Raw genomic sequence first — 25343 nt, 5'->3', positions numbered from 1 at the left:
CTAAGTTTCATCTTTTAGTTCTGGTTCCTTTGTCCAACGAATCTGAAATACTGATGACTGGACATTGGCAGATTTGATCTATAGAAAAAAAAGACTGTTATGAACTATGCAAAAATTCATTTACAGTGTAAAAAAATACTGACCAGCTCATCTGATGTTTTCTGATTCCATTTGCTCTATAAAAAGAAACCACCACTGGACCACCATTGATGAAATATGTAATTTGGGTGGCGAACCATTCTCAACACAGCAATGACACAAAGGTTGGGGTGCAATGTTGAATGTATGCTAGGTGAAACAGCAGTAATGGTTTCAGTCACTGCTGGGTTAAGAAATATCTCCTTTCCCCTCATACAGGAGGGACAACAGGATGTATGGTAGATGGACTACAATGATTAATGGGAAATTAGTGTAGCTAAAAGGTATGTGTAATAACCTGACAACTAAGTGTACATTCTCACAAACACAAACCTTTTGAAGAACTTTGTCCATTATGGTAAGGTTGCTGAGATCCTCAGTGCTGTTAAACTTTAATTTCAGAAATGCCCTCTTAGTAACAGGGACTATAAAAAAAAAAAAATCAATGCTGACAGCAACTACTGTGAAACATTATATATTATTACATTTATATGAAATTATAGATTGAATATAAAAGTGAAACCTGCAACCCCATAGACTTCCACTTCACAGAGTGTAAGAACCCGGCTAACACCTGGAATGAACACGTTCACATAACGACCCCGCATATTGCAGGTGTAGCTTGCAGAGCCACCAGCAGGTATGCTATAGATAACGGCACATCTACAGAGAGAGACAGAAAAGTAATAGAGGGGAAAACTTAGTTAGTCCAAAGTTAATAATGCTTTATAAACCGATGCTTTATGTAATGAAGTATGGAGAGTCAAAGGAGAGTGCAGAGTGAAATGTTTTGACCAATCAAGAAAGAAATGCAGCTAACATACTCAATTTCCAGATAACCTCACCTGAATAACTTAGAATCTTCACATGCATAGTGTACTAAGCTTTAAAACAGGGGTGGGCAAACTTTTTGGCTCAAGGGCCAAACTGGGTTTTACAGTTTGGCACATGGGCTAGGCCAGTAGTAAATATATTATATATTTTTATATATTTAAATATTATATATATACTAATAAAATAATAATAATAATAATAATAATAATAATAATAATAATAATAATAATAATAATTTTATTTATTTATTTATTTATTTATTTATTTATTTATTTATTTGTTTGTTTGTTTGTTTGTTTGTTTGTTTGTTTGTTTGTTTGTTTATTTATTTATTTTAGGTTCCTCAACACCCAGAACTGAACTGTACCGAACTCATATACACACACACACACACACACACACATACACACACACACTCAGCTGTATGAACTTAACTGAACTGTACCATAATCACTCACACACTCAAACACTCATTCAATATACACCAATGTCTATAGCACCACCCATATTAAAACTGTTTACATGCTGTTTTTGCACATGCTGTCTTGCACCTTCACTCAACTGCTGTTTTTGCACACCACTTTTCAATACTGCCACCAATTGCTGCTAATGCATAAGTGTATATATGTTTACAAGAACTCTCCTGTTTACAGTCATCTTATTTTTGCACAATGTACTGTATAATACACAGAATGTACACTGCTCAGCAGTATTTTGTGTATCTTTGTGTATAAATTTCCATAATTAAACATTCTCTTTTATGGTGATATTTTTATAGGTTTTATTTTTTAAATTCACCTGGGGTCATTGTTGCCATTGTTGACTAAGGAATTGCCAATGTGGATCTCAGCACCATTTATCCGTTCTGGACAACAGTCGCCTCTGTTAGTGACGATTACCTTTGTAATGTCATACACTGCCAACAAATCCACTCTCCACCATGGGTTATTCTGAATGTTTGTGTGTGTACATGAGTAGGAGCCCATGTTAGATGCTCTGTTGCCATCGATAGCAAAGGAAGCATAGAAATTGTTAAACATTAAAGATGATTGTGTTGCTATTCCTCTTGGGGCCACATTGACTGGAGGGAAGAAGAGAAAAAACATATACACTACTCACAAAAAGTTAAGGATATTTGGCTTTTGGGTGAAATTTATAAAAAATGTAAAAGTTCACGCTACAGTGATATTATATCATGAAAGTAGAGCTTTTAAGTAGAAGCATGCAATGGTGATTTCCTCATCTCAAACAATTTATTGAAACAAAAGCCAACAACAGTAGTGGGTATAATAGGTTTTCTATGGGATTCAGATCTGAAGAAAGTGCAGGCCACGCCATTTGAGGTACCCTAGCCTCCAGCAGCCGTTCCCTAATGATGCGACCTCGATGAGCTGGAGCATGGAGCATGCTGAAGCATGTCGTCCATGTCCATATATAAATATTAAAAAACAATTGTACAACCTTACAGATTTACGATTCTCAGTGTGGTTTCAGATACAGTATTTGGACCCTACTAAATATGTATGTAAAATCCTTTTACCTTGCTGATGGGTCAGAATCCACTGCAATAAGAAAATGCATATCCCTGTGCAAAAATACATAATTTAATATTATACATTTGTATAATATTAAAATACTGTACTATTATTAGTATTGTGTTCTTGTGTTTGTTTAGGAGGAAACATGTAAAATGTTTAAACATGAATTAAGATATCTTTATCTTCATTGTTATAAATATTTAAAAGAGATTATTTATATTATATAATATAAAAGTAAGTTCATTGCAACTAACACTAACATGATATTTATTTTAAAACTATAATTAAGATCTTTTTGATACTTGAAATCAGTTTTTACCTGAAAAAAGAAACAGGGAACTCTCCATTTTGTCTTGAAATCTAAAGAGAAGAACTTCAGATTTACAACCAAACTCAAGGAAGGGAAGAATGGAGAGGAAGCAATTTTGTACTCACGGGCCACTCAGACTTTTACTATTTTACTTTTCCTGAATCAGACTTTTACTGTAACATCCAATTATATAAAGTACATCAGATAGCAAATATATACTGTATTAAGCCAAATAAAGGCACAGATTAAAAAGATTTCTTACCTTGCTTGACATAGATCAGAAAGTCATTGATGTTTTTAAACTCTGAGCTGTCCACTTCCTGAGTGGTTATGGAATTTATTTAAAAGGCAAATGCACTTTGTTTTACAGATGGAAATAGGTTTGCATCAAACGTCAGTCTATAACAAAATTTCACCAAGCATTCCTTTTGGACATCTGATTTATTGTTGTTTCTTCTTTAAGAGAGTAAAACTTTCAAAATTAAGTGCTTTTAATTTCCAGCATCAATAAAATGACAAAACAACTCTAGTTCAACTGTGTAAATGTGTAGATGTGTTTTATTTTAAGAGGTAATTCTTAAAAATAAATTCAATTTTTTTGTGCCTAAAAACACTCACAGAATTGTTTAATTGCAATTTTAGGGCAACCTACAGAGCTATATAAATTAAACACTATTATTATTATTATTATTATTATTATTACTATTATTATTATTATTGTTGTTGCTGTTAATATTTTAACTGTTAAAACATCAGTAATTAAATAGAAATTCAATTATTGTTAAATAAATTAAGTTAACATTTCGGTTTTGGCCTTCTACAAGGTTTTCTTTAGGAAAATAGCATTTTGCATGAATTCTTCATTAGGTGAGTCAAAGCTCGTCAAGTTCCAGAAGTCATTTGCTTATGCCGGATGTACTGGAATAAGAGCTTCAGTTAGTATCTACATTAACTGTCAGAATTATATAAATTGTAATATAATTCTATATATAAATCTCAGTGATAATGACATGTTTGTTCACCAGAGTTTATACATAATGGTGGAAGGTTACAGTAACAATAATTCTTTACTATGATGAGCAGAAAAGCATACTGGAACATATAACATAACAAAGTGAATGACAAGCTACAACCAAATTAAGTTCCACTCCTATTTGTCAGCCAAGAACAGGAATCTGAGACTACAGTGACCATGGACTCACTAAAACTGTACTAAAAAAATTGGCTGATCTGATGAACCATAATTTATTTTTTGACATGTAGATAATAAGACGCATCAGCAGCATGAATCCCAACCAGCTGCAGATGGTATAAATTTTTTTCCTTTCAATTATGTGATGCAATCATGTCTATATGGACCAGAATATCAAATGAACGTTCTCAAAAGAAAGAGTCCTACCTATTACTATTATTAGTATTGTGTTCTTATCAAAGCGACTGGTTAATGTATAGGCAGAGGCCTGTAAAATCGTGTGCTCCAAGTGCTTAGAGTAATGCAAAATATATGCAAAATATGACTACAGAACCCTGTGTGTGTGTGTAGACAGCTGTCATTTGTGCTTTCTTTTATTTATATTGTCCCTATTTATTTAACACAAAAGTTCATACCACTTCCACTTACTAGAAGTAAATAAATGAAAACAAACAAACAAACAAAATACTTGGCTGGTCACAGCACATCAAGTCCAAGTTAAGCTCAAGACAAAATCGGTGTGTCGAAAGCATATGTTCTCAGGTCTTTGGGGACAGCAACAACAACCTGGTTATCCGATGTCATTCGATGTTTGATCATCTCAAACAGTCATTATGTAAAAGTTATTAGACTGTTTAACAGAATGTGGTAACTGATGATCTTCATGTGACATCTTAGCTCACCATTCTAAGGAAGTCAGCCTCCCATTGTTACATGAACAGATTGTTGATGTTTGAAACTTAGATACAAAAGACTGAGCGACTCGGTGGCCCACCATTAGAGAAAAATTGATGCTTCATCTTATTGGTCCACTGATGACATGTTAGCTTATGGTCCATCACCTGTGTTTTTTTATTAGCTTCCAGGATTAAATAGCTTTATAATTACTGGAACCAAACCAGAGGCTGACCTCATGTTCATTATGTGGGATACACACTTCATCAAGGTAATGCAACCTGCTTACATTCTTCTGTTGTTTTTTTCTCTTTCACTTATTTTCAGTGGTATTTTGGATGCTTGTGACCTCACTGCTCACTCACTTCATGACTTGATGCTATGGAAATGCTACTCTACAGAAGTGGTGTCTGTGTGAAAACATGCCAATCTATTGGATAAAGGAGGTTATGTGACTAAGTGGACCATGTCAGAAATACCATAAAACCATCTACATACACTATATTGCCAAAAGTATTCGCTCACCCATCCAAATAATCAGAATCAGGTGTTCCAATAACTTCCATGGCCACAGGTGTATAAAATCAAGCACCTAGGCATGCAGACTGTTTTTACAAACATTTGTGAAAGAATGGGTCGCTCTCAGGAGCTCAGTGAATTCCAGCGTGGAACTGTGATAGGATGCCACCTGTGCAACAATTCCAGTCGTGAAATTTCCTCGCTCCTAAATATTCCACAGTCAACTGTCAGCTGTATTATAAGAACGTGGAAGTGTTTGGGAACGACAGCAACTCAGCCACGAAGTGGTAGGCCACGTAAACTGACGGAGCGGGGTCAGCGGATGCTGAGGCGCATAGTGCGAAGAGGTCGCCAACTTTCTGCAGAGTCAATCGCTACAGACCTCCAAACTTCATGTGGCCTTCAGATTAGCTCAAGAACAGTGCGCAGAGAGCTTCATGGAATGGGTTTCCATGGCCGAGCAGCTGCATCCAAGCCATACATCACCAAGTGCAATGCAAAGCGTCGGATGCAGTGGTGTAAAGCACGCCGCCACTGGACTCTAGAGCAGTGGAGATGCGTTCTCTGGAGTGACGAATCGCGCTTCTCCATCTGGCAATCTGATGGACGAGTCTGGGTTTGGCGGTTGCCAGGAGAACGGTACTTGTCTGACTGCATTGTGCCAAGTGTAAAGTTTGGTGGAGGGGGGATTATGGTGTGGGGTTGTTTTTCAGGAGCTGGGCTTGGCTCCTTAGTTCCAGTGAAAGGAACTCTGAATGCTTCAGCATACCAAGACATTTTGGACAATTCCATGCTCCCAACTTTGTGGGAACAGTTTGGAGCTGGCCCCTTCCTCTTCCAACATGACTGTGCACCAGTGCACAAAGCAAGGTCCATAAAGACATGGATGACAGAGTCTGGTGTGGAGGAACTTGACTGGCCTGCAGAGAGTCCTGACCTCAACCCGATAGAACACCTTTGGGATGAATTAGAGCGGAGACTGAGAGCCAGACCTTCTCATCCAACATCAGTGTGTGACCTCACAAATGCGCTTCTGGAAGAATGGTCAAAAATTCCCATAAACACACTCCTATTGTCCCATTGTGGACAGCCTTCCCAGAAGAGTTGAAGCTGTTGTAGCTGCAAAGGGTGGACTGACGTCATATTGAACCCTATGGATTAGGAATGGGATGTCACTTAAGTTCATATGCGAGTCAAGGCAGGTGAGCGAATACTTTTGGCAATATAGTGTATAGTGTGTAGTGTGCGTAGACAGAGAGAGAAGAGGAAAGGTAAGGGTGTAGGACTGAGAATAGGAACTCTGAATGTTGGTACTATGACAGGGAAAGGTAGAGAGCTGGCTGATATGATGGAGAGAAGGAAGATGGATATACTGTGTGTACAGGAGAGCAGGTGGAAGGGTAGCAAGGCTTGTAGTATAGGAGCAGGATTCAAGCTGTTTTATTATGGTGTGGATAGTAAGAGAAATGGGGTAGGTGTGGTCCTGAAGGAGGAGTTTGTGAGGAATGTTCTGGAGGTGAAGAGAGTGTCAGATAGGGTGATGAGTCTGAAGTTAGAGATTGAAGGGGTGATGTTGAATGTTGTTAGTGGTTATGCCCCACAGGTAGGTTGTGAGTTAGAGGAGAAAGAGAGATTCTGGAGTGAATTAGATGAGGTGGTAGAGAGTATTCCCATGGGTGAGAGAGTGGTGATAGGAGCAGATTTTAATGGACATGTTGGTGAGGGGAACACAGGTAATGAGGAGGTGATGGGCAAGTTTGGAGTTAAGGAAAGGAACCTTGAAGGGCAGATGGTAGTGGACTTTGCTAAGAGGATGAACATGGCTGTGGTTAACACTTATTTTCAGAAGAGGGAGAAGCATAGAGTGATTTACAAGAGTGGAGGTAGGAGCACACAGGTAGACTACATCCTATGTAGAAGAGGCAATCTGAAAGAGATTAGTGACTGTAAAGTGGTAGTGGGAGAGAGTCTAGCCAGACAGCATAGGATGGTGGTGTGTAGGATGACTTTGATGGTCTGTAAGAAGAAGAGGTCAAAGACAGAGATGGAGAAGACAACCAAGTGGTGAAAGCTGAAAAAGGAGTAATGTTGTGAGGAATTTAGACAGAAGTTGAGGCAGGCTCTGGGTTGTCATCTGGAAGGAGGAAAGAAGATAGACAGGAATACAAGGATTTACAGCGCAGAGTGGAGAGGGAGGTGTCTAAGGCCAAGCAGAAGTCATATGAGGAGTTGTACACTAGGTTAGACACTAGAGAAGGAGAGAAGGACTTGTACAGGTTAGCTAAGCAGAGGGATTGAGATGGGAAGGATGTATAGCAAGTTAGATTTATTAAGGATAGAGATGGAAAGGTGCTCACAAGTGAGGAGAGTGTACAGCGGAGATGGAAGAAGTACAGGGGTTGGACAATGAAACTGAAACACTGGCCAATTTAGTGTTGGAGGTTTCATGGCTAAATTTGACCAGCCTGGTGGCCAATCTTCATTGATTGCACATTCCACCAGTAAGAGCAGAGTGTGAAGGTTTAATTAGCAGAGTAATAGCACAGTTTTGCTTAAAATATTGCAATGCACACAACATTATGGGTGACATATCAGAGTTCAAAAGAGGACAAATTGTTGGTGCACGTCTCGCTGGTGCATCTGTGACTAAGACAGCAAGTCTTTGTGATGTATCAAGAGCCACGGTATCCAGGGTAATGTCAGCATACCACCAAGAAGGACGAACCACATCCAACAGGAGTATCAAGAATCAAGAATCAAGAAGCTTTTATTGTCATTTCAACCACATATAGCTGGCGCAGTACATAGTGAAATGAAACAACGTTTCTCTAGGACCTGGTGCTACATAAACATACAACAACAAGTTCAATACTAAACAACAAACAACACCACAGAGCTAGGACAGAAGTTTGTCTTAGCCACGTAAAGTGCACAGTGTGCAGCTAGATGCAAACAGAGCATAGACAAGACAGTGCAAAAAAGACAATAAATACAATAAAGACAACACAAAAGAACACAGGACACTTAGCGCAGAAAAGAAATAAAAGAATGTGTACTGGAATGTAAGTGAAATAAAATAGATAAAGTGAAATGTAAAAAAAAAAAAAAAAAAAAGTATTGTGCAAAAATATTGTGCAAGAATACACAGCAGCGGTTGAGGTAGTGCAAATAGAATAAACATAAATATAACTATAGCAGCGGATGACAGGTAGAGGTAGTGCAGTAAGTAATGAACAGTATAAATTTTGTGTGTGTGTGTTTGTGTCCACACAGTCAAGAGTGAGTGTGTGTATCTGTGTGTGAGAGACAGAGAGTTAGTCCTTAGTGAGAGTGTGTGTGTGTGTGTGAGAGAGTGTAGAACAGTTCAGTCCTGAGTGAGAGTGTGTGTGAGAGTGTAGAACAGTTCAGTCCCGGGTGTTGAGGAGCCTAATGGCTTGAGGAAAGAAACTGTTACACAGTCTGGTTGTGAGGGCCCGAATGCTCCGGTACCTCTTTCCAGATGGCAGGAGGGTGAAGAGTGTGTGTGAGGGGTGTGTGGGGTCAGCCACAATGCTGTTGGCTTTGCGGATGCAGCGTGCGGTGTAAATGTCTGTGATAGAGGGGAGAGAGACTCCGATGATCTTCTCAGCTGTCCTCACTATCCCTCTGAAGGGTCTTGCGATCTGAGACGGTGCAGTTCCCAAACCAGGCAGTGATGCAGCTGCTCAGGACGCTCTCGATGGTCCCTCTGTAGAACACAGTCAGGATGGGGGAAGGGAGATGGGCTTTACTCAGCCTCCTCAGGAAGTAGAGGCGCTGCTGGGCTTTCTTGGTGATGGAGCTGGTGTTGAGTGACCAGGTGAAGTTCTCCGCCAGATGGACACCAAGGAATTTGATGCTCTTGACGATCTCCACAGAGGAGCCATCGATGGACAGCGGAGAATGGTCACACTGTGCTCTCCTGAAGTCAACAACCATCTCTTTGGTCTTGTCGACGTTCAGAGAGAGGTTGTTGGCTCTGCACCAGGCTGTTAGATGTTGCACCTCCTCTCTGTATGCTGACTCGTCGTTCTTGCTGATGAGACCCACCACGGTCGTGTCATCAGCAAACTTGACGATGTGGTTGGAGCTGTGCATTGCTGCACAGTCGTGAGTCAGCAGAGTGAACAGCAATGGACTGAGCACACAGCCCTGAGGTGCTCCAGTGCTCAGTGTGGTGGTGCTGGAGATACTGCTCCCAATCCGGACTGACTGAGGTCTCCCAGTCAGGAAATCCAGGATCCAGTTGCAGAGAGAGGTGTTCAGGCCCAGGAGACTCAGCTTCTTAATCAGCTGCTGAGGGATGATTGTGTTGAATGCTGAACTGAAATCTATGTGGACGTAACAAGTAAAAGTAAAACGTAAAAGTAAGTCCACGGTTTCCTGCCTCAATGACTACCGTCCCGTTGCACTCACACCAATCGTGATGAAATGCTTCGAGAGGCTCGTCATGAGGCACATCGTAAAAGTAACTGTGGATGCAAGAGGAAGCTGTCTGAAAGGGATGTCCGAGTGCTAACCCGGATTGTATCCAAAAAACATAAAACCACAGCTGCCCAACTCACTGCAGAATTAAATGTGCACCTCAACTCTCCTGTGTCCACCAAAACTGTCCGTCGGGAGCTCCACAGGGTCAATGTACATCGCCGGGCTGCTATAGCCAAACCTTTGGTCACTCGTGCCAATGCCAAACGTCGGTTTCAATGGTTCCAGCAGCGAAAATCTTGGGCTGTGGACAGTGTGAAACATGTATTGTTCTCTGATGAGTCCACCTTCATTGTCTTTCCCACATCCGGGAGAGTTACGGTGTGGAGAAGCCCCAAAGAAGCGTACCACCCAGACTGTTGCATGCCCAGAGTGAAGCATGGGTGTGGATCAGTCATGGTTTGGGCTGCAATATCATGGCATTCCCTAGGCCCAATACTTGTGCTAGATGGGCACGTCACTGCTAAGGACTACCAAACCATTCTGGAGGATGTGCACCCAATGGTTCAAACATTGTATCCTGAAGGCAGTGCTGTGTATCAGGATGATAATGCAACAATACACACAGCAAGACTGGTGACAGAGTGGTTTGATGAACATGAAAGTGAAGTTGAACATCTCCCATGGCCTGCACAGTCACCAGATCTAAATATTATTGAGCCACTTTGGGGTGTTTTGGAGGAGCGAGTCAGGAAATGTTTTCCTCCACCAGCATCATGTAGTGACCTGGCCACTATTCTGCAAGAAGAATGGCTCAAAATCCCTCTGGCCACTGTGCAGGACCATCTGTCCATCTGTCAAGATGAATTGATGCTGTATTGGCCACAAAAGGAGGCCCTACACCATACTAATGAATTATTGTGGTCTAAAACCAGGCGTTTCAGTTTCATTGTCCAACCCCTGTACTTTGAAGAGCTTGTTAGTATTATCTATGTCCCCTTTTTGCTTTAATGACATGTCTACTAAAGCTGGCCTGCACTCCATATGACTCTATAAAGAGATCAGATATATTTTAGATCAAATTCATAAGATTGTGGTTTAAAAACATTTTGATAGAAAAATCTAGGTATGAGGAAAATCTCAACTTTTGTACAATGCAGTTAACATGAACAATATCACAAATTTTGCCAAGTGAATAATTGTAAATATTAAATAAACCAGATATTAAACATTTACTTTATTTGTTTTAAACATTGTAAAAAAAATATACAAACTTCTAGATTTCAAGATTCTCAGTGTAGTCTCAAACATTTGGACCCTACTAAATGTGTACATAAAATGGTCTTACCTTGTGGTCAGAATCCACTGCAATGAGAAAATGCATATCCCTGTGCAAATACATAATACATATTTATATTATAATTTTTTAGGAGGAGACATAATAGTAAAGGCATTTAATGGTATTTTAAAAATGTATTTTTTAAATGTTTTTTCCAGAGCTGTATATATATATATATATATATATTTATGGGCTCCCTGAAGACATTGTATCAGATTGAGGGCCTCAGTTTACCTCAAAAGTATGGAGAGCATTCTGCACCCACTTTGGAGTCAATGTAAGTCAATGTAAGTCTCAACTTGGCCTATCATGCACAGTCTAATGGACTGAGTGCCTCCCATGGGCAGAGTACCCCCAGACCTCGCTTACGCATTCATCTACAAGACTTATTCCATTCCAGTGAATTCTGGGCTATTAGCTGCCACTGTTTTCATGGTCTGGGGAACCCTCTGACATGCCCACAGTGGATGACTGTGCCCCTGTCGGTCTGCGGTGGACCATACGCAGGCAGAGGATCCAAGCTGATCGCCACAGGTGCCCACATCCCAGGTTCAGGTGGGACAACAAGTCTGGCTGTCTACACAAAATTTGAGATTGAGACTACCATGCCACAAACTCAGCCCATGCTTTATCGGCCCGTTCCGCATGATCTTTCAGATCAATCCGGTCACGTACCGCCTTCAACTTCCCCCTTCGTACAGCATCTCCCCCACTTTCCACATGTCTTTCCTCAAGCCAGCACACTCTTGCCACAATGACAACCCCACAAGCAACAAACCACCACCTCCACTAGAAATTGACAGGTCCACAACCTTTTGAATTCCTGGCACCACAGAAACCATCTGCAATACCTGGTGGACTGGGAGGGACACAGCCCAGAGGAACACATGCGGGTCGATGCCAACGACATCTTGGATCTCTCCCTGGTGGAGAAGTTCCATCGCCTCCACCCCAACAGACTAGCTCCACGCCCCCAGGGCTGCCCCCACCATAGAAACTCTTGGAGGTGTTCCTGGGGGGACTCTGTAACATCACAACTTGCGTCAGACCGCCAGAGGGAGTCCTCACCTGAATTATAGCACCACCTAAAGGTAGTGTGCATGCTGCTTAAATGTCCAATAAACCAAGAAGCGTTCCATCTCTGGTGGCGCTAGAATTTGGATGAGGGCTCCCTCTGGCGGGCTGATGCCAGTTGCAATGTTACAATAACATAATATATAATATATAATTTAGAGGCAACTACAGCTGCTGATCACGCCAACAACATCATATGCATTATAGTTATTGTCCATAGACACTGTGAAGCAATATATAAGTCGTTTCATTAGGCAACCTAACTGCATTACAGTAATAATCATGCACTATATCATGTTTCACATGGTGCAGTGGTGACATCTGCTGTTTATAAGCTCCTTAACAAATGTAAGTTTAAACAGTAAAGTAATGTTTGTCGCTTTAGTTTGTTCCTGGAAAAGTATCTTTACTCAAATATCTAGTAATATCAATATTAGCAAATAAAGAGATCCTCATGTTTAGTGTTATGCAGGTGCTCAATATTCTTTGATATCATACAGCAGCATGTCAGTTGTATTGATATCTATATATTAAGAATTCATTCACAGGGAGATACATGACAAACAACACACAATCGCATGCTTTTGATTTGAGAGTGCATAGTGTTATACTGTCAAAAATGTTCTTTAATATTTTTATCTATAAGTAAAAATGCCAGAGTGAAGCATTATCCTTAGTATCTAGTAACACAAAATGCAGAGGTGAGTTTAGATTTGGCTAAAAATGTGATACAATCCTGAAACATAGAATATTGTGTTTGATTGTAGACACAATCAGTCCTCATGTTTGTGATAAATGAGTTGATTTGAGCACCGACACTGACAAGATTATTGAATATCTTGCATTCTAAATAAGACTCTAAGACTAATAACAATTTGAAATGTTTATTTAAGCAAATGTACTGTGCTGAACATGTCTGTATAGATAATGTACATATTAAATAAAAAAGGGCCTATTAATAATTTAATGAGCATCATTACAGGCAAGTCTTTAAATGTTTATATTAGACACACTTAATCCAGTAAGTAAAACCTCATTCCTATATGATCTCAGCACTTTCTATTTTTTAAATGCTTCCAAATACAATCAAATGTATAAAAAAAAGTGATGATTCTTTGGTTTTTAACGTTTCTGATCGGCTAGGAAGTGACAGGGATTCTAAGTATTTCATTACATGTGTCAAGGCAATATTAGAAGATTGTGATTAATAAAAAGAATAATAAATAAAGAAACATTAATGATTGTTAATATTATTTATTAGTTTACAGTGTTTTGCTTTACCCTTTTGTGCAAAATGTTTTCTTAGTGCTATTGTCATGAATGAGCAGTTCTTGCAACCATGCAAATTTGAGTGTTTTTTTGTCTTACTATTCCTGAGAGTCTACTGAATACATCTACACAAACCATATTTGTGGGACGTTACTAGCAAAATCCTACCACAAAATCAAGCTATCAACTTAAATTCAAATCTAGGCTTAACTATGCTTAACCAAAAATATTAAGAAATCATTTTAATAGATACATTTCAAAATGAATACATTAATTAATAAATTAACCTATTAATTTTTAAGCAATATATATATATATATATATATATATATATATATATATATATATATATATATATATATATATATATATATATATCATCAGCTATCTATTACATGTACTTTCATTTACTACACCCAAACCTCACACATTTGATGTTTTTTTTTCTTGATCTGTGGCCACTTCTTCTTCTTCTTCTTCTACATATTTAAAATGTTTCTGCTTCCTGCGAGTCAGAATGACAAAAGTCTTGACTGTCAATGACACTCAGGTATCATTCATATGGACTTGTGTGGTAAACACTCCACATAATAAAAGACTAATAATAAGCTTAGTATTGTTGCAAATGCTTTTAAACCATTACAAGAACATTTCGGTTAGCTGGATATGTGCGCATTGTTTTATAGCATGGATATTATTATTATTGCAACTGTTAGGATTTTCTTCCTCTTTTTCTTCTTTTTCTACTTCTTCTTCTTCTTCTTCTTCTTCTTCTTCTTCTTCTTCTTCATTAAAACTAATTGTGCAGACCATAGGGTAAGTAGTACAGACATGAAACTAGGTAGTACTCCCTCCTGCTACTCAGGGAAGTGAGATGGGCCTGATTGGCCTAATGGTGGTGCTATAATGCAAGGTTTTAACAGTTTGGTCCATTTCTAATGAATATTAAGCTGTAGAAGCAAAAATCTTTATTTAAACAGATTTCTTGTTTTTTTCTTAAGCTTAAAAGCCTCAATAACCATTTGGCAATTTAGAATTTTTAGTTAATTGGTTTAACATGCAAAACCTACTTTTGCAAACTAGTCTTTTTGGATGACAAACTAGTCAGCACACTGCAGTCCTTAGTAAGTATGACCTATTTATATTTACCAAAAACAGTATGACTGTCACATGAGGCAGTACTGAATTTACTCTAAAAGCTGTAAGTACATCCATGAATTTGCATGTAACTTAAAAGGCATGGACAGGACAAGACTCTGAGGTCATGTGTAAGGTCTGGTCATACCACAGGGCAGAGCTAAAGTCAGGAACCATGTTTCTCAGGAACCATGTGTCCGATTAAACTAAAATTTGGTATAGTACGTATAAGGGTGCCATCCTCTGGATCCTCTGTGGAGATCGTCAAGAGCACCAAATTCCTTGGTGTTCATCTGGCAGAAAACTTCACCTGGTCACTCAACACCAGCTCCATCACCAAGAAAGCCCAGCAGCACCTCTCCTTCCTGAGGAGGCTGAGGAAAGCCCATCTCCCTTCCCCCATCCTGACTGTGTTCTACAGAGGGACCATCAAGAGTGTCCTGAGCAGCTGCATCACTGCCTGGTTTGGGAATTGCACCGTCTCGGATCGCAAGAACCTTCAGCGGATAGTGAGGACAGCTGAGAAGATCACTGGAGTCTCTCTCCCCTCTATCAAAGACATTTACACTACACGCTGCATCCGCAAAGCTAACAGCATTGTGGATGATCCCACACACCCCTCACACACACTCTTCACCCTCCTGCCATCTGGAAAGAGGTACTGAAGCATTCGGGTCCTCACAACCAGATTGTTGAACAGTTTCTTTCCTCAAGCCATCAAGCTCCTCAACACCCGGGACTGAACTGTACAAAACTCTCTCTCTCTCACACACACACACACACACACTCAGGACTGAAGTGTACATAACTCTTTGTCCCTCACACACACATACACACACCCACACTCTCTCACTGTCTCTCACACACACATAACTTATATTGTTCAATACTGCACTACCTCAACCCCTGTGTTTTTCATCTGCTGCTATATTTATATTTATGTTTATTTCTATTTTGCACTACCTCTGCTACTGTATATTGTATTTTTGCCCAATACATGTTGTCAGGCCCCAAAGTTCATCATCGTCTTATTTTATTACATTTCATTGCACATTCCTTCTTTCTTTTTTTCGGTGCTAAGTGTCCTGTGTTTTTGTGTTTATTATTTTTGCACTGTCTTGTCATTGCTTTGTTTGCACCTAGCTGCACACTTTTCACTTTATGTGGCTTGGACGAACTTTCGGTCCTAGCTCTGTGTTGTTTTTTTGTGTTTGAACTTTATGTTGTATGTTTATGTAGCACCAGGTCCTGGAGAAACGTTGTTTCATTTCACTATGAACTGCATCAGCTATATGTGCTTGAAATGACAATAAAGCTTCTTGAATCTTGAATCTTGAATCAGAAAGTCATCTCTGACCCTCTTTGTTCATTTGGTGTTTCAGTAAATGATTATATACTTTAAAAGGCAAATGCACTTTGTGTTTCACACATGCATATAAGTGACCTTAGACTTTCTGTGTCTATAACAATGTTTAAAAAAAAGGATACTACTACAGAACTACTACATATTTTCCCTGTATAGGCTTTTATTCAGTATAAAAACTGGTTCATGAATAAATCTGTTGTTTTTATGAAAACTTTTGCACAAATGTGTTTCACAAAGCAAAAGCAAAAGGTTAAATTTGAACTGATGAATCACCTAGCATTCATTTATTTCATCTGATATTGTTGTTTCTACTTCAAGAAATGAACACTGTTTAATCAGCTTTCAGGGTTAAGAGCTTTTCATTTCAAAACATGGGTTAAGAGCTTTTTTTATTTTTCAAAACAAAACATTAATAACATCTCCATTTGAACTGCCAAAATAATAATAATAATAATAATAATAATAATAATAATAATAAAAATCATTAATAATAACATGTAACAATAATATTTATGTCATAATTATATTAATTATTAGATTTCTTGTTTGTTTGTTTGTTTGTTTGTTATTATATAATCATTATTATTACTATTACTACTATTACTACTACTAAGTGATTTAATGATAATTTTAATGGTTATTTCAATCCAGTTTCAGCAGTTATGACATGACATGAAGAAGGGCAGTGGTAGCTCAGTGTTTAAGATGTTGGACTACTTATTGGGGATTTGTGAATTCAAATCCCAGGACCACCACGATGCTTTCTTTGGGCCCTGAAGCAAGGCCCTTAAGCCTCAATAGCTCAGTTGTATAAAAATGAGATAAAATGTAAGCTACTCCATATAAGGGTGCCATATATGTAAATGTATGACCTACTTCCAGATTCTTTAGTAAAAACATGTATTTTGCATGAATTTTGCATTAGACTACTCAAATGTTCCTGATTCTTCAGGATGTATTTGTAAACAAACTAAGCTCATTCATAAGTCAGCAGTGCAATGTGTAAAATCATGCAGATACTTTCAATTAGTCACATCACATCACACCGAAAAATGTGATTTCAGTGAACTCAATGATGATGATATGGTTATTTCTGTCAGACAAGGCTGATCTGGAATTTTCACATACAGTAGTCACGAGAAAAAAAAACACCCTGTTTATGAGAGTTCAGGGGAGTATAGCCAGCCAGACTGGTTTAAGCTGACAAAAAAAGGCAGAAAAGCATCTTAGAACATCCAACATATCAAACCAAATAAGGTGAACAAGCCACAACCAAATTAGGTTCCACCGTTTCTGTCAGCCAAGGACAGGAATCTGAGGCTACAGTGGGCATGTAGTTACTGAAACTGGACAAATGTTGCCTGGTCTAATTAATCTTTATTTTATTTTGTGCCATGTAGATGACAGGTTCAGACACTGGCATCCACAGCATGAATCCCCACCTGCCTTGTGTCAACAGTCCAGGTAATAAGTGCAATCATTCCAACATAGATCAGAATCTCCAAAACCATTCTTGCCATGAAGAAATGAGGCTGTTCTGAGTGAACTGAGGCATTGAGGTGGTTCTAAACAGTAGTATGGTGGTTTTAATAAAGTGGCCAGTCAGAGTATATACAGAAGTTAAAATCAGGCCCTTCAGGTGCATACAAAATATATGCAAATACCACTATTGAATCCTGTCTGGTTGTGTGCTGCCTGTCATCCTCAGCCTATACTCAACCACACTCCCTTTTCAAAGTATTTTCCCTAAATATTTGTTAAAATCAATTGCAAGATTGCCTGTGTAGTAAAAGCTACTTTACACAATGTCCATTTTATGCTCTTAATGTATTATTTATAATACATTGAAATAAATACCATTAAAAAAAGAAATAATATGGCACAACAAGGCATCACCTTCACAGAACAGGTGTCTGAAGCACATGTGAACACATGCCAATTTTATTGCCTGGAAGGGGTCAGGTGAAGAAGCTTTGTATATCAGCAAGACCATAAAAGGGCACCTATATCACATACAACCAGCCTCTTTGTCTTCAGGAAGCCGTTTGTCTGTCTGTGTAAATTATTTGTCTATTTTGTCATCTGTCTTTTGTATAAAAGTATGACAAGCAAGCAATTTAATAGATGTGTCCTACCATGCCCATGCTTTTTAATGGAGAATGACTCCAACACTCTTTGTGTTGTTTGTTTGTTGGTGTTTTGGCTTCACTTTCTTTTTCTTGAACTCTCCCATGACTCAGAAGGCCATGCTTTGGACTCATTGTATTTTCCATGCCAACGAATTGTGGGTTGTGGCTAAGCAGTCTCCACAGTCTCTTTTGAGAAGCTACTTGAGGTAGCGACACAAGCGACAAATGCTGGGTCATCCATGTACTAAATTATATTGACAACTGGCTTATTTAGTTCTGTCAAAAGAATTGGCAGTAAGGCATCAAGATGTTGTGCTTTTGCACATCAGGGGCTTGGGCTCCCTGACTGTGCTTTCTCCCACTCAGAAAACCATTTTATAGGGGTAATTTGGGATTTGACAACGAAGCAGGGACAACTGTTTCCTGTATGTGTGAATTGGATCGTCAACACTATGAACAGTGTAAGGCTAGGCCATAACCTATCTGTCCTCTAGGCTCAGAGGTTATTATCTCAAGATATCAGCAGCAAACGTTATCTACTTGGATCTTCTTCAGCAATGGTCCACACAGTCACCCATCCAGGATTACCCGTCCAGCCTTTTCAGATTAGTGCAACTAATCCTGCTTTGAGCAGATAGCAAAATGCTTTCTTTGATGAAAATTTACATTCATGGGCATGCAAATTTGTGAGCAGATTTCCTGTCAAGGCAGGGCTGACGTCATGGGTGTGGCAGGAGCGAGGGGTAAGGAAAAGAGGTTGACAAAAGTTATGGTAACAGAGTTATCAGAGAAAAAACTTCACACTATCCGACTACACCACCTTAGGAATTTCACCCAAGGAATTAACAATGCACAGATTCGAATTACTGATATTGGTCAGAGACATTGGCCACAATTCAACAATAAGTTGTTTTTTGAAAATTCTTTAATAAAACAGCATTAAATAAATACGATTGCATTCATTTCTTCATCAGTAGATCACAAAGGGTCAACAAAGGTCAAAGCAGGGAACTGGAGGCCACAACAGAGGCAGAGGGTTAGACTAACCTCTCCGCAAACATACCTTCCTTGCATACACACACACACACACACACACACTCATGCAGATGATCACAACACACGGTGAGGAAAACACCACCACCAAGGACGGACCAGTCCTCTACCCCAAGTGCCCAGGCCCTGAAGATACACGTCAATGGACAGAGTAATGAAATTACTCTAATGAAATTATTGTTGGAACAGTTTGGAGCTGGCCCCTTCCTCTTCCAACATGACTGTGCACCAGTGCACAAAGCATGGATGACAGAGTCTGGTGTGGATGAACTTGACTGGCCTGCACAGAGTCCTGACCTCAACCCGATAGAACACCTTTCGGAGACTGAGAGCCAGGTCTTCTCGTCCAACATCAGTGTGTGACCTCACAAGTGCGCTTCTGGAAGAATGGTCAAAAATTCCCATAAACACACTCCTAAACCTTGTGGACAGCCTTCCCAGAAGAGTTGAAGCTGTTATAGCTGCAAAGGGTGGACCGACGTCATATTGAACCCTATGGATTAGGAATGGGATGTCACTTAAGTTCATATGCGAGTCAAGGCAGGTGAGCGAATACTTTTGGCAATATAATGTATATACACATATTTGAATATTAGAATATTAAATATTACAAATATTAGACATTTGCTTTCTTTGTTTCAAATACTTAATTTATTTATTAGACTGAACAGAACTGATTGGAATTGGTATTGGTATTATTATTTTTTTAAAAGTTGAATAATTCAAAGTTTATTGCAACAAATGGTAAACTGGATTTAATTTCTAACTATATCTGAAATCAGAGTTTCCCTAAAAAGAAGCATAGGCATCTGTGAATACTCAAATTGCAGCTAAAGAAATTGTCATGGATCTGCAGTACTCTGAGACGTCATCACGCCCCAGTCATCTGAGCGGCGCCGGTGCACCTGCTGGCAATAAGCCAAAGACTATTTAAAGGCCTTATTCGTCAGAGACGGTGGCGAGTATTGTTGACTGTTCTTGAGTTTGTGTGCTAGTTGGAATACTCTTTTGCTAATCCTCCTTAGTTTCTCCTGCAGTGGCAGTTACCGTAGTTTTGGATGTATCTCTACTCTTTTGATTTGCATTGCTGTTGTTGTATAAAGTAAAAGCTGTTTAAGTGCTTCCACCTGATTCTCCTGGCTCATTCCCTAGGCAACCTCTGACAGAAATAACATAACATTCACCAATTAAGAATCAGATTTTTACAGTGCACAACAAATTATATATAGTTCATCATATAGCAAATACAGAATATAATAACTAAATAAAGACACAGCTTAGAGAGTTGATTTTTGGTAAATGATTATGTATATTATTTAAAAGCCAAATGCACTTTGTTTTACACATGCAAATAAATGACCCTAGCTGACTGGTGTCTATAACTCTATCCACTATCAATGTATTTCATAAAAACTCCACCAAGGGATTCTATGAGCTATAATAACAATAATAACAATAATAATAATAATAATAATAATAATAATAATAATAATAAATATTATTATTATTATTATTATTATTATTATTATTATTATTATTATTATTATTATACAGGTGATATTGAGATATGTCTGCTACTGATGCTCTGTAAAGCCTTCATAACGTCTCTAATCTGAGGTGCTGTTAATTGGTGATTTCTGAGGCTGGTAACTCTAAATGAACTTCTCCTCTGCAGCAGAGGTCAGTTTTGGTCTTGCTTTACTGGGATGGTCTTCATGTGAGCCAGTTTCATCATGGTGCTTGATGGGTTTTGTAAATGCACTTGACAATACTGTTCTTGCAAGAACTATTCCAGAACACCTGACCTTCGTGTCTTAAAATAACAACTGACTGTTTTTTGTTGTCATTACATATGGATTACTTAAGTCCATGTGTGTTATTTCACAGTTTTGAAATCTCCAGCATTCTTCTAGAATGTAGAAAATAAATCCCTAAACAAAAAACATTGAATTAGAAGATGTGTCCAAACTTTTGATTGGTAGTGTATGTATCTCATTCTCTTTCTCAGATAAGAGCATGAGATATCAGTGAGCATCAGTGGATCGGTGTTTTCCTTCTTCTCCTAAATGTGTTCAAATATCATTCACATATCCTGTAGTGTTTTGGGCATACAGCTATATTCCAGTAGATAATGCTGTGCTTCCATATGTTGGTACCTACAAAAGAGGATGAACAAGTGTGTGGAGGTAAGTTTCTGTAGCGTGACATACTGGTACTGTTTGCTTGCTCACCTTAATGTGTTATTAAAATCTCTAAGAGACTTCAACTTGGAAATTTACACTTTTCTGTCTGTCAATATGATAAAAATGTCTCATAAAAATGCTGAGAATGAGATCTTTTAGTAAGATATTAGAATTTGATATAGGAAAATGTGTTTAATATCACATTACGTAATATTATATTACTACAAGACTTTCTCTGTAATTTTATTATTCTAACTCAGAAAATATTAGCACCAGCTTCACAGTTATTATACAGTTAAGCAAGTAAATATTGCATAAGATGTTTTTAGAATATTAAAACATAGTTTTGGAACATTATTAAGTATTAACTTACCTACTTATTTAGGTAGTTAATAATAGTCAGGTAGTACTCCCTCCCCAAACACAGAGAAGAAAGTTGGGCCTGATTGGCCTAATGGTCACTATAGTTTAATATTTTACATTTTAGTCCATTTCTCATGAGCACTACATGTATATTTTTCAATCCCCAAAGCCACAATAACCATTTTGTAATCTTAGATTTTTTGCTATTTGAATAGTACGCAAAACCGTCTTTTTCAAAAGAACAAAATACATAATATTGATGCCAGATGTCAATCAGTTTCACTGAGGCAGTGCTTAATTTACTTAAAAAGCTGTGACCAATGAGTGCTTACACTATTCACACTTGAAAGGCATGTACAGGACAAGATTCTGATATCATGTGCAAAGTTTAGCCTTTTATGTTGACAGGGGTCAAAGTGAAGTTTAAATAACTATTTCCCCAAAATTAACTTAATAAACCAAAATTCCATGTAAGCTGAAAATTAATGTTCCATTTCTTACTGTTAATTTCTAACTGAATAAATTCAGTAAATTTCTAACAGGTAGCTTAGATATCATCTAAAAATGCAAGTTTTTTAATGTATGATCTATTTATTTTTTCATGAATCTTCACAAATTGTTTTTATGTTGAAATAAGGTAATTTATTAATTATAAATGTATGGGAGGGTAATTTACGGCTTAATCAATTAAAAAAAAAGCATTTGGGGCTGGCATCTGTGTATCACAGATTTTTGTTGATAAACGTGGGATTCCTATACCCTAAAGATTGCTGCCTATGTCTTTTTCTTCTTCTTCTGCTTATTATTATTATTATTATTATTATTATTATTATTATTATTATTATAAACAGTAGTAATAATAGTAGTAGTTGTTGATGTTGTAATAGTAATATTCTTCTAAGCTTTCTTACCCTTTCAGTGTCAGGTGTCAGTTTACAGTTCTGGTTCCTTTGTCCAGCAGACCTGAAATACTGATGACTGGACATTGGACATCTACAGAGAAAAAATACTGTTATGTGCTATGCAATACACATAATACACTTGCTGCAGTGCAGCAGTGAAACTATCAGTAATGGCAAATGAGTGTAGCTACAAGGTATGTGTACCTAACTGAGTGTACATTCTCACAAACACACCTTTTGAAGAACATTTTCCGTCATGGTAGGGTTGCTGAGATCCTCAGTGCCGTTAAACGTTAATCTCAGGTATGCCCTCTTAAATACGGGGACTACAAAAAAATATCAATAATTGATACTGAGCAACTCTATATTTAAATTTAAATAAAATTGTTAATTGAATATAAAATTGGAACCTGCAACTCCATAGACTTCCACTTCACAGAGCGTGAGGTGCTGGGCAACATTGAGAATGATAATATTCACGTAACGACCCCGCATATTGCAGGTGTAATTTGCAGAGGATAACAACACATCTACAGAGAGAAAAACAACAACAGAGTATTAACTCTCTGTGAAATATTAAACTGATTCCAAAGTTAATAATGCTTGATGAAACTGTCATAGTTTCTATCCCTGATGATGATTTTCATTTTTTTTTTTAAATATTTTTCATAGATTTCATATTATCATAACAGAATGTGCAGAATCTATCATTTTTTAATGACACATCATATTCATTCCTTAGTTTATAGTCAGTTTTATAGTTTTATTTTGTGGAATGTCTGTAAAACATGTTAGCCCTGTTAGCCCATACTGTAGCAGCTGTAGACCACCCTCATATTTTTATAATTTTTTACCTGGGGTTGTTGTTGCCATTGTTGACTAAGGAATTGCCAATGTGGATCTCAGCACCATTTATCCGTTCTGGACAGCAGTCACCTCTGTTAGTAATGATTACATTGCTAATGTCATACACTGCCAAAAAGTCCACCCTCCACCATGGACTATTGTAGTGTTTGGAATCTTAAAAGAATGTTTCCATTACCTTGTGGAATCCATGCATTGTGGAACTCAGGCTTCTCTGAGAGCAAAAATTAAGTTACCAATTAATGTATTTATAAAAGTAAAAGTAAAATCTTCCACTCCAACTGCTTAGAGTAATGCAAATTTAATGCAAACCCTGTGTGTGTGTGTGTGTGAGAGAGAAGAGAAAGGTGTTTTTTGTGCTTCCTATTACATTTATATTATCCATAATTCTTTAGCACAAGCATTTTTCTATGCATACCATGTCTACTTAATAAAACTAAATAAAAAAAAGCAAACAAACCAACAAAAAACCTGAGCAGGTCACAAGTTCAAGCTTAAGAGCAAAAGTGGTGTGTTGGCTGCATATGAGGCATAATGTTCTCAGGTCTTTGCAGAGAGCAGCAACATCTGATCTGGTCATCTGATATCACTGATCTCAAACAGTCATTATTTAAAAGTTGTTTAAAATTGTTTCAACAGCAGTCTGGCAACTTAACAGACCTACTGTTTGTCATCGTTATCTTTTTCTATTCTTCGTATTCCAAAGGCAATCCAAAACCATAGTGATTGTCCACTAGCTGGATTGTCATTCCTTAATTGAATGATCTTCATGTGACACCTCAACTCTTCATTCTGGGAAGTCAGCTTTGTACTATTGAATCAACAGATTGTTGATGTTTGATTCTGACATGTGATATGATTCATGTGATCTGCAGATAAGAGTTTCAGTTAGTATTTACATCAACCATCTGAATGGAGAATCTGAGTAATATCAGTGATGGCCAGAGTTTACACAGAATGGTGAAAGAAACAAACACCTTGTTTATGGGAAGATAGAAGAGAATGCCCAGACTGGTTCAAGCTCACAGAAAGGTTAGAGTAACAATAATTCTTTACAACTGTAGACAGTAGAAAGGCATCTTTGATCTTAAAATGTGTCAAAGTGTATGCAAACAAGCTACAAACAAATTAGGTTCCACTCCTGTTTGTCAGCCAAGAACAGAAATCTAACACTACGATGGTCATGGACACACTGAAACTGTACAAACATTGGCTGATCATGATTTATCGTGTAACATGTAGATGATCCAAAACTTACAGTATGTCTTATAACCAGAAATCTTGACTTGGTCTGGAATCTCAAAGGAATGTTTCCATTACCTTGTGGAATTCATGCACTGAGGACTTCAGGCTGCTGTGAGAGCAAAAACTATGATACTGGTCAATGTATTTATAAAAGTAAAATCTTTCATTGCAACTGCTTTCCTAATGCAAATTTTATGCAAAATATGACTATAAAGCTGTGTGTGTGTGTGCATGGAGTGGGTCTGAAGAGACAGCTGTTTTTGTGCTTCCTATTGGATTTATATTTCCTCAGCACAAGCACTTTACCATGTCAACTTAATGAAACTTAATAAAATAAAGCAAACTAACAAACAAAAAACCTAAGCAGGTCACAAGTTCAAGCTTAAGAGCGAAAGTGGTGTGATGGCTGCCTATGAGGCATAATGTCCCCAGGTCTTTCAACAGCTGTGTGGCAATTTAACAGACCTATTTTACGGCATTGTTATCTCTTTGTATTCTTTTCTACTAGCTGGACACCCTAATTGAATGTTCTTCATGTGACAACTCAGCTTTTCATTCTGGGAAGTCAGCATTGTACTATATAATCAACAGATTGTTGATGTTTGATACTGATATGTGAATGACTGAGTGACCCGCTAAATTGATGTCTCTTCTTATTGGTCCATTGATGACTCATTTTAGGACCATTCCAGGGCTCAATGCCTTTGTTATCATTGGTACAATTAAGTAGACTGACTCAGATTAAGTAGGATACATAAATCATTAGTGTA

At 38.0% G+C, this 25343-nt stretch overlaps 3 protein-coding genes across 3 annotated transcripts in view; all 3 read right to left on the bottom strand.

The window, feature by feature from the left end:
* Positions 1-11929, bottom strand: LOC131349131 (uncharacterized). Its single transcript, XM_058384547.1, has 8 exons — positions 11840-11929; positions 11443-11565; positions 3083-3140; positions 2513-2557; positions 1771-2053; positions 662-801; positions 472-563; positions 1-78 (listed from the first exon to the last, which is right to left on the bottom strand). Exons 1-8 carry the CDS (start codon positions 11927-11929, stop codon positions 1-3), a joined length of 909 nt encoding a protein of 302 aa, XP_058240530.1.
* An 8660-nt stretch (positions 11930-20589) lies between these two features.
* The window catches only part of LOC131348973 (fucolectin-like), a 46475-nt gene continuing 41721 nt past the window's right edge, over positions 20590-25343 (bottom strand). Inside the window, exon 8 of the mRNA XM_058384233.1 lies at positions 20590-21172. The gene's annotated coding sequence lies outside the window, so the exon portion shown is untranslated. The remainder of the gene's footprint in view (positions 21173-25343) is intronic.
* Positions 22484-24002, bottom strand: LOC131349130 (fucolectin-4-like). The gene is given in 6 exon segments (XM_058384546.1): positions 22484-22555; positions 22699-22790; positions 22875-22981; positions 22983-22994; positions 23319-23484; positions 23993-24002. Coding segments are annotated over 6 exon segments (459 nt in total).

The sequence above is a fragment of the Hemibagrus wyckioides genome, linkage group LG29 (assembly GCF_019097595.1).
Source record: "Hemibagrus wyckioides isolate EC202008001 linkage group LG29, SWU_Hwy_1.0, whole genome shotgun sequence".
NCBI classification, from domain to species: Eukaryota; Metazoa; Chordata; class Actinopteri; order Siluriformes; family Bagridae; genus Hemibagrus; species Hemibagrus wyckioides.
Note: the sequence above shows the minus strand (reverse complement) of the source record. Positions and strands in the feature narration are given on the sequence as shown.

What these genes read in the sequence shown, in the direction of transcription:
- LOC131349131 (XM_058384547.1), bottom strand. Translation starts at nt 11,929, where the DNA reads ATGGAACTTCTCCACCAGGGAGAGATCCAAGATGTCGTTGGCATCGAC. An exon ending in AATGGCAACAATGACCCCAG is followed by an intron (nt 802 to 1,770) that starts GTGAATTTAAAA and finishes CTCTCTCTGTAG; the next exon opens with ATGTGCCGTTATCTATAGCA. An exon ending in GGAAGTCTATGGGGTTGCAG is followed by an intron (nt 564 to 661) that starts GTTTCACTTTTA and finishes TTTTTTTTATAG; the next exon opens with TCCCTGTTACTAAGAGGGCA.